The 9,961-nt window shown below is 50.7% G+C and overlaps 1 protein-coding gene across 4 annotated transcripts in view; it reads left to right on the top strand.

Moving 5' to 3' along the window:
• Window positions 1-9,961, top strand: part of grm7 (glutamate metabotropic receptor 7) — a 151,286-nt gene that overhangs the window by 90,297 nt on the left and 51,028 nt on the right. For all 4 annotated transcript variants that reach the window (XM_082533437.1, XM_082533439.1, XM_082533436.1 and 1 more), the window contains 2 exons: window positions 243-378; window positions 1,106-1,260. In XM_082533437.1, coding sequence (XP_082389563.1) covers window positions 243-378; window positions 1,106-1,260 — 291 coding nt within the window. The remainder of the gene's footprint in view (window positions 1-242; window positions 379-1,105; window positions 1,261-9,961) is intronic.

The following is a 9,961-nucleotide window of genomic DNA, read 5'->3' as shown; positions in this document are numbered from 1 at the left end:
GCGCGGAGATGTCGGCGGTTTCGTGAAATGTCAGGAGAGCAGAGTCCTCCTTCTTCTTCTGCACTTTCGTCCTCTCAGACTTTAACCTTTAGGACGAGCTCGGGGCCAAACCTCTAATAACGCTGTTTCTGAAAGGTTAAAGCCATTGCCGATAAAACGGATAAATTATACTTTTTAAGGCTGCTGCAGTTCAGGAAGCTGATGACTCTGAGTTAATTGTGCCCTTTGTTTTGTCTGCTCAGGTGGAATCTGTATCGCTCAGTCCCTGAAGATCCCTCACGACCACAAACCCTCCGACTTCGATAAAATCATCCGCCAGCTGCTGGACACTCGGTACGCCAGGGCGGTCATCCTGTTCGCCTCCGATGAAGACATCAGGTAATAACCCTGCTGAGGTAACGTGCAAAAGTTAAATACGTGACCTGAATCGTCGTCTTCAGCTCAGGATGAGAGAAAACGTCAGGACTGTGTTAGTGCCAGCAAACACAATGCTACGTTTTTCCTTTGCTATATTTAATGTATTCAGATGGATTTTTATTGGATGCTCAGCACATCAGGACTCTTCCAGCCGTACCCTCCATCCACTGAGAGGAAGTAAAAATGTTTGGGATAATGAGCACGACCCTGAGGGAGGAGCTCCTGCAGCTGACCCGGGACACGCTGGAGAGGTTACATCTCTCGGCTGGTTTGGGAACGCCTCGGTGTTCCTCGATGAGCTGGCGGGAGATTAGACTGCCGCCCCGTGACGTGAGCCGTGTTCATGAGTACCCACCATAAAATACTGAGGTTAAGATCAGGCTGAGGAAAACTCGACATCAGTCAGACACTCTGGTGTCTGCAGACTTCTGTTCCCCTGCGTTTCCACAGTCTTCTTCACTCACTCTCCACCTCTGACTCAGCGTCTCCGTTGATCAGTTGCTCAGATGGAGCTTGTAGTCTTCAGCATCTTTAGGAAAGCCTGAACTAATCAGATAAGGTCCTGTAGGTGCAGCAGGTTGGTGGGTAACGACAGGTTAGGCTCTTTAGCGACCCTGTTGCTCCAGGACAGGTAAACTGATGTGGAAGCTAAAGTGTGGGTGGGGTCTGTGACTGCTTTCTCACGCAGGGGCATCCTGAACGCCAGTAAGCGAGCGGACCAAGTGGGTCATTTCCTGTGGATCGGCTCCGACAGCTGGGGCGCCAAAAACAGTCCCATCCAGCACCTGGAGGACGCCGCGGTGGGAGCCATCACTATCCTGCCGAAGAGGGCCACCATCAGCGGTAAGTCCGTCGCCGCTTATGGTTTCACGTTGCTCGTCTTTATGAGAATATGTGAGTGTAAAGTTCATCAGCTCGCTGCTACATGAAGGAAAGGAGAACGTGGTTTTCTGTCCTCGCCGCTCGCTCTTTTTCCTCCACGTCTGCCTGAATAAGCAGAACTTCAGAAAACTCAATCGCGTCGGGAACGCTCGCAGTCTCACTGGGTTTGCAGTGACACCAGATCGCTCAGGACTCTTTTGATGATTATTATTTTGTCGTCATTATTCTGCTTCTATCAGCACGGAGAGCTTTACTAAAGACCTCTGCTGCTCTTACTTCCTGTCAGACGAATAAAGTTTCACTGCGGCCTGAAAGTCGTGAAAACGTTCTCTGTAATGATTTTAAAGACATGACGACAAACGTGTTGATGCAGAGCTGCAGTCCAAAGACGTTCATGCTTTTGAATTTATAGAAAGTTTCAAATGTGTTGTGTTGGCATAAAGATGATTTCACTTCCTGTATTTCCTCTGATGTCACAGTGATGATCTTTTTTAAGCCCAATAAAGTCGCCGTCTGCAGGAGTCGGCTGAGGCTGGCTGTAGTTACTCTGTCGCAGTTTGAATTGTTTTATTCTGTCAGTTTGAGACGCTAATAAAAAGTCTCAGGTTTGATGTACACGGACACGCCGCTCACAGTTAACCTTAAACAGCTTATCCAAGGACACGTTTGCTTTTACTCTCCACAGTTTGATTAATTAAAGCTGAATGAAACCTTTAAGCAGACGGTTTGTTTGAGATATAATTAGTGTCACTGAGTCAAAACTAAAACATGTTTGTGTTTCTGTGACTCGCAGGTCACAAAGCGAACTTATTTTGAAAATCCCGACCTCTTCCTTTGTGTCAGAGTGTTTTTCTGAACTCTCTTCAGAGGTGTGACACGCAGAGAAGCGCCGCCATCGTAACGACGCTGAAACCGCAGATCAGAGGAAACGTAACGAGACCGCGGCCGACCTCCTCATCGGCGCTGATGACAGCGTTTAGATTACAGCGCGCGTCGTAACTACAGATGGCGGCGAGCGCGGCTGTCGTGTCAAACACAGATGGTGACGGGGATATACGGCGGCGGGTTGTTGTGCCACTTCAACGCTCTGACTTCAAATAAAGCCTGAGCTCTTTGTTCTTTTGTTCTCGCTGCACTAATACTTCTGTCAGGAGGCGAACGGAAGCAGCGTTCCTGCTCGCGTAACGTCGCTCTGACCTTTTTTCTGCTGCCAAACACGAGCCGGGCAGACTCGGGCTGTCACCTCGGATCTGACGGGAGGTGCTGCGCTCATAAATTCTGCGCTCTGATGACTGATTTATGGAAATGGGGGTTTTCTGAGCATAAAGGCACTCGCAGAGAGCACTGCAGCGTAACGAGGGGCGGGGTGAGTCAGGTTTAAGGGCATCAGACCCATTACACCAGAGGGCACGCCGCGAGGAGCAGGAAGAGATGGGGTGATGGGGAGAAATTTAGCTTTATGATGAGAGTCACAGCCAGATTAACCTTCTGCACAAACCTCATCAGCGGCTGCCTGTGAAGTGTGCTCTGAGAGCAGCGTTTACATCACCCGCTGAGCCTGTGTGTTCGGGCTGAGCTCTGAGGATGACTCAGCCTCACCAACAATACTCAAACTCCGGAGATTATGACTCTCAAAGTCCTTCTACAGGTCTCAGAGCTGGCTTCATTGTTATACTGCGACATTAACTCCAAACGGAGGCATGCAGGCCAGCGTGCATGGATGGACGGTGACATGTTCACCCTCTCCGGGTTATCCGGGGCTCCGTCAGAATCTGTGCTTTTGTGAGGGCTCGCGCTGGCAGACAGTAAGTCGGGCACTAAGGTCCCGGCAGGGCGTTGAGGTGCAGAGCTCTCAGAGCAGCCAGGCGGCAGAGGGCGCACGCTTCACTGACCTCTTGTCTTTGTTTTTTGCGGATGATTCAATCCTGGTTTCATCGAGCGCTGACCTCCAACTCGTGGCTGGCTCGCAGCTGAGTGGGAATCGGCTGAGGCGGCGGCGGCTCTCGGCTGGAAAAGGCTGGTTTCTGGGTCACCGATGAGTTTCTGCCTCAAGTGGAAGAGTCCACGTGTCTGAGGGTCGGGAACAGATGGGGTCATCTGATCCCGCCTGCACACTGGTGAGCGTCGACTTACTGATCGGCACGCCTGCCCTCACCTGCGGCCCGTGAATAACGCCTCAGTGTGAGGAGCGCCGTCACTCAGGGGGAGTTTAGAGTAGATGCTGCTCCTCTGCATTGAAGGAGACGGCTGCAGGGAGATGCAGGAGGTGCTGAGGAGAGGGAGGTCTGGGCGTCTCAGTTGGACGCGTTGATGCTGCTTCAGGTCCAGCTGCACAGACGTGTAGATCATGGCGTCGCTGCCCGTCTGTCCTCGGCTCATCCAGGTGGAACAAACACGGTTTCCTGCCGTCTGTGAGCGACTGAAACATTTAAGTAGCGGCGTGCTTGTTCCTGTTTCTGCGCTCTGATAGGTTCCGTCTGATTTTAACGCAGGCCTCTGTCCGACTTATAGACTTGTCCAGACAAATGTGTGCAGTGACAGGAGCCGTCCTCATTTATGCAGACATCGCTTTGCTGCGCACGCTCTCCCTCTGCGGCCTTCCCTGTCACACCGGCTGATATCGCATACATGTTAAAGACACTGAGGCTGATTATGAATAAATCAAGACCTCATTTCAAATCTGCAGCCAAGTCTGTGTTTCGGATCCCGGACGGAGGAGGTCAGCTTGGCTTTGATTTATTGTCTTTTCAGGTCTGAGAAAATAAATCCAGCTATTTTCATGTGAAACGTGGCGCTGCGAGCCTGAACGCAGCCCTGCTTACTGTGCCCGATAATTGCTGAGACTGAACCCAAGAGAGGAAGCGAGACAGAGGGGGGGTGTGGAGAAGAAAAGGTTTTAGTGAAAACACGTCGGGAACAAAGGCGAAGCAGAAGAGAAAGTTGAAGATGGGGTAGAATTAAGCTGCAGGCTGTGAAGTTTCCCCGTGACAGAAGATGCCTGCTGAGTCTGCAGTCTCCAGCCGGGATGGATCCACTTCCCAAACTCAGTTACAGCTTCTAATCCACAAATCTGAGCCTTTTAATGTCACACTGGAAAACTGGCCAAGCCGCCGAGTCTGCAAAAACCTGCAGGTGACGCATTCAGTGTTTCCCACCTGAACAGGTAAAGTTCAGTTCTTATTGCTGTGAACTGACAATTGGGCCTGTTTGCCACCAGACCGTCACTTGGATGTCTGGATCTCAGCAGGGAGGCGGAGTCACGGACAGGAAACGGAGGCTTCAGGGAGTCACTGAACCGAGGAGGCATGAAGCAGCTCTGTGCAGTCCAGGAGACAGAGGTCTAACTGCAAGAGAGGAAATGAAGCAGCGAGGAGCCTCCCTCCAACTCCTCCACCTCCTCCACCCTCCCACTGCTCTCCAGCTCCAGCCTCTTTGTTTGAAGAGCTGCCGGCTCCAGCGTGCCCATGTGTGCACCAGAGATGGGAGGATGCAGATTTTAATCTGACTCCATGTTTAAAACATGATCAGCATCCGCCAAGACGGATGTCCTCCCTCACACCGCCAAACGCAGGAAATAACTGCGAGCGCAGCGTCACACAAATGGCGCTTTTGTTGTGATTTGGCGCTATATAAATAAAATTGAATTGAAAACAGAGGCAGGTGTAATATTTGATCAATCGATACTGCAAAGATGAAGTAACTAACACAGAACACGAAGTAAAAGAGCTGTGACGATGCACTTTACAACAGATTTTAGTCTCCGAGGGTCATCATGGTTTTTAGTGTTTAGAGACGGCGATCTTATTTTAGAGATACCTGGGACGCCTCATTATTAGAGGTCCTAATCAGACGCCTGAAACACCTTCACAGCCTCCCTTTGATGTGGAGGAGCAGCAGCTCTTCTCTGAGCACCTCTCGCCCTCTCTAAAGGAGAGGCCAGCCTCCCTCAGAAGCAAACTCACTCTTCTATCCAAGATCTCGTTTTCTGGGAAGATATCAAACATCCAGAAAAATCAAGTCAAGCCAGTGGTACAGTACACAGTGAAGCGAGCCCGCGGTGCTATGACAGACAATAACACAGGACGTGTGCAAGTGTGCAAAAGCTGCAAAAAAACAAGGACGGTGCAGCAGAAACGTGCAACAACTGAGAACCCGACCACAGCATCACCAGCACTGACAAGAGCTCCTCTGTTCCTACAGAAATAACTCATGTGCATGCTAAAAGTTATTATATCCATATGACTGCACTGCACGCTGTTGAGATTAAGCAGGAACTATAATGTGAGTGGGTTGAGCCCAGGACAGCACAGCCTGACTCTGCAGGGACTGGTCCCACTGCAGGCCGAGTCTGTGGCTGCGCTGCCTCCGTGTCTGTTTCCTGGACTCCTCAGTCAGCGGGATGCTCTGTGGCAGCCCGTCACAGCCCATTCCTGCGGCTTTGCTCGCAGACGAAACACTAATCTGACAAACGGCAAAGAGATGGGAGGAGGAGACGTTTAGCCGCTGACACTGATCAGGCTAAGCATCCTTTCTCCTGCTTCACACCAACGTTCGTCTCCAGTCTCTCCACCCACCACACCACCCGCCTGCTGCATTTAGAGAAAATATCCACCTTTTGAATGAACGTTATTATCTGTGTTGCACATGGATATGCATGTGCTAAGACATGCATTATTGCAAATGCTCGTCTGGATGCTGCTCATCATGATTTCGTCCCACCAACACTGAAATGAAAGTCATTTCAGCTGCTACTTTGTTTTACTGGATCTGATGGGAAACACTGGAGCAGCGGTCAGCAGCTTCCCACCGAGGATGTGGAAACCAGGCCGTGTCTCGCAGTCAGGCTGTAATTGTCCCAACCCACAAATCCACCTGCTTCATGGAGGATTTGGTGGATGGAGCCTCTTGTTGTTGAAAGCAGCTCCACTGACGCCTGCAGTCAGTCTGGTTGTGCCGTGTGCTCTGCCCTCCACCTCTCACGCCGCTGCTTTCCTTTCACATTAAGGATTAGTCTTATCTTAAATAAGGGCATTAAACTACTTTTTCCAATTGTTTTTCCCACTCGAGGCGCGGCTAAGTAAGGGCGCTAATTGTCATTTCTCTGTTGCCCCGGCAGCGGTTTTGGCTGCGACTCAAGCCGCTGGCACCCTGTTTTCATTTAGGCCATTAGAGCTGGAGCTTGGCTGCAGAGGGAGCTGTGGCCCCACGTGGCCTCGGCTTGTTTGTCTTCTTTGTGCTTTCTGGATGATTTTGTGCACTAACAGCACACTTGTTGTTGTTCGTGTGAGATTACAGAAGACTGAGCCCAGAGAAGAAATGCACGCTGCTGCAGGGAGGCGTGCGCATCAGCACCGAGCCTCTGCGGAGCACCAAATACTACAAATACCACACGCTGACGTCGTTTAACCAGACACACAAAGACGAAGATGTTTCAGCTGAGAGAATTTTGTGAGCTGACAGCGAGCCCGGAGGACACAGCGTCAGAATCCCAGCTCCTGATTGGTCAGTGAGCTTGGGCTCAGAGGCGGGGTTGGAACTTCCTGTTCTGTGTGTTTTTCTGAATATGGATTTATGGATTTTTACTTCTCTGCATCCCTTTATCGTCTCAGAGTTTCTTCCCTCTGGCTTCACTTCCTGTTTTATTGTGAAGTTTAGCTCTTTGTGTGATTGTTTTTCTCTGGTTTTGCGTCTTGCGGTGTTATTGTGCTGCCCTCAGCAGCGTCTGACAGGCGCCATTAACTGCTGTGTTTGTAGTTATTGTCTCAGGTCCTTCGGCCTTCATCGTTTGGGGGGTCTGGCTTGTTTCCCAGCATCCGTCTTCCCTCCTGTTAGATGCCGTTGAATCCTGACACGTGTCTAACTCCCCCACAGGACCTGGTTTCCTTGCAGCGTCGTGGCTCCGCTGCAGACTTCTCTGAGTTTTCTGATCTTTTTCTTTCTTCATGCGTCAGGTTTTGGTTCTCTTTTCAGGCCTTGATCCAAACTCCAAAATCTGCGTATTTGAGGTTAAAAGCAAATAATTTCAAATGTCATCTCTACTTAATTATGAAGTCAGTGTTAGTCTGTATTGGTTTCTGCTTTGCTTTTATGTCCCTGTTTTATTTTGAAGGTTACTTCCTGTGTGGAGTTCTGTTTGAGTTCGTCCTCTCTTGCTCTTTGATTGACTTCTCCGTAGCTTTGTCTTCCTGTGTCTCAGCCCTCGTTTCTTTTCACACCTGATCAGCTTCTTTAGTTTCAGTCTGAACTTTCCCCATAAAGACGACGTTTCGTGACCTCGCTGTACCCAGTGAAGCTCCTCAGCATGTAACAAGGACGCGGTTCGATGGCCGTTACGATAGTTTCTGGGTTGTTCCGACCGGGTGTCCACAGACCGCCTGCCTGGAGTATGACAGAAGCCTCTCAGTTCAGACCTCCTGGTCGGATGTCGAGGGTTAAAGCGTTCACGTCTTTGCTCCTGCACAAGAAATACATGCTCGGAAAATTTTCATAAAGCGGCGTCGGCATCCATCAGTGTGTGAGGAAGAAAGCAAGCTGGACGGGTTAAAGAGGAAGGGCAGCAGAAAACACAGACTGCAGTTCACACACGGCGAGTGCGTGACGTTCAATATTCATGGAAACTGATCCAAATGACCACAGACTGTAGATAAAAAATGGCAGGAACCAGCCTGCTGACTAAGTAACATCCAGAATACAAAGATGCACCTGTCCATGGTCCGAGATCAGCAGCAGGCTCCGCCTCCTGGAGTGACACCGTCTGAGCCGCACGCACACGCTGATGGCCGCCTCGTGTGGTTTTACCTACGAGAGGACAGGTGTGACACACCGAAGTGTTCAGGCCGACGGGGTTCCTGCTGATCCTTGTGCCTCGTGGCAGGTGAGCGCACTGGAGGAGTCAGAGGGCGTGGTTAAAAAGCTGTTTTATTTGTGTGGCAGAGAGTGAGCGTGTGCAGTGGACACAGTCCGGCTCGATGTTGTCCAATCGATGGCTCCGCAGCAGCGAGTCAGACTCCCTCCTGGCTCTCCTGCATGTGCTGTTGCTACGTGACGCCTGAGAGGAAGCGCAGCAGCGCAGGACTGTCAGCAACAGTGATCCCGTTATAAGCGGCGTAGTTGAGCGTCTCGTTTAAACACGAAGCAGCGCTGAAACACCAAAGCTGCAGTTCCTCTAATGTCCACTAGGGCTCAGGAAGTCTCACCTGACTCACCTTTTAGGTGAGCTGCAGGTTTTGGAGCTTGGTTTTTCAGATCCGAGAGTTTTGCTGCTGCTTTACCTGCACAGGTGCCTTTAGCCCGAACGTGACTCGGTCGTACCAGGAGAAGACGTCCAGGTCGGGTAACAAACGCCCGCGTGTCTGCTGCAGGCTGCTTCACATCGTTTGATAAAATTATCCAAAAAGTCCAAAACTCAGGAAAGAAACGCTGACCTGGAGCTGTTTACCGAGTGCGCGGCACAAATGAGCTCCTGCAGTTTCTCATACATTTAAATGAGCTTCAGCCGGACCCCTGTGTGCAGCAGCGCCCCCTGGTGTGTGGAGACCACCGCCTGCAGCATGCATACAGGCTGCTCATTAACCCGCTCTCAGGCCCGTGCTGGAGAACTGCTGAGCAAACTGATGTTAAGATATGGCATAAATGTGCATGTGTTAGCCGCTCGCTGCACTCCTCGCTCTTTCCGGTTTCCAGAAACAAACTCCCAGAAAACATCTGCCCGACCTGCCGAGCACACGAGGCAGACGTGGCGAGGGAGAAAGTCTGAGTCTAATGATGCGTTTGAGGGAGCATTTATCTGATTTTTCCTTGATTTCATAAGCGCCGCATCAGCGTCTCTGTTACAGCGACGTGTGTTTGAGGGTCTGAGTGCTGCTTTGTTTCGATGTCAAAAACAAAACGAGCCATAAAAAAGGAAAAAGCAGCGTGACTCAGTCACGCCAGCGACTGTAAATCGGTGGGATGACGCGTCACGCGGCCGGACACGCCGTACATCGAGCTGTCAGTGAAGTCTGTGACCCAGAAAATCTGAACAAGAGCAACAACAACAAATCTCTGAAGCGTCTCCCCGTGTGTCCGACACAGCGGTGCTGCTGTCAGACTGACGAACTGAAGCAAAATCAGGCGAATTCTCAGGCAGCTTCTGTTAACATCTCTCCTCTCACCAGTAAATCCCGCCTCCAGCATCTCCTCATTTCCTGTTTTGCTTCTCAGTTTCTTATTTGAAGCACAAACTTCTGAATCCTTTCTGTTTACATTCATTATTCATCGTTTCAACAATGGAAAAGCAGACTTCTAATAATAGACGGCACAGCTGTCCCTCTGCAGCTCGCAGAGACTCCAAGTGCCTGTCAGTCAGATACCCTGAGAGTCGCCATCACGGCTGTCCTACTTTGAGCTTCCAGGCTCAAAGCTTCAGTCGCAGCGAGGAGAAAATCCTCCATCCGTCACAGTGTGCAGACACAGGACTTCAAGTGATTTCACTGACTGATGCTGGACGTCTGCAGAGCTGCAGAGAGCGCGTCCACATCCAGGCCCACGGGAGAAAAACTCGCTTTCCTGGACGCTCTGTGCAGGCACGCTCGTGTTCGGCGACCCCTAGTGGCCAAAAATATGAAACCAAAACGTACAACTGATCCCAGAGAGCCGAGCTCCGATCACCTGGCTCAGGTGT

Source organism: Aulonocara stuartgranti, assembly GCF_965226115.1.
Source record: "Aulonocara stuartgranti genome assembly, chromosome: 5".
Taxonomy (NCBI): domain Eukaryota; kingdom Metazoa; phylum Chordata; class Actinopteri; order Cichliformes; family Cichlidae; genus Aulonocara; species Aulonocara stuartgranti.
Note: the sequence above shows the minus strand (reverse complement) of the source record. Positions and strands in the feature narration are given on the sequence as shown.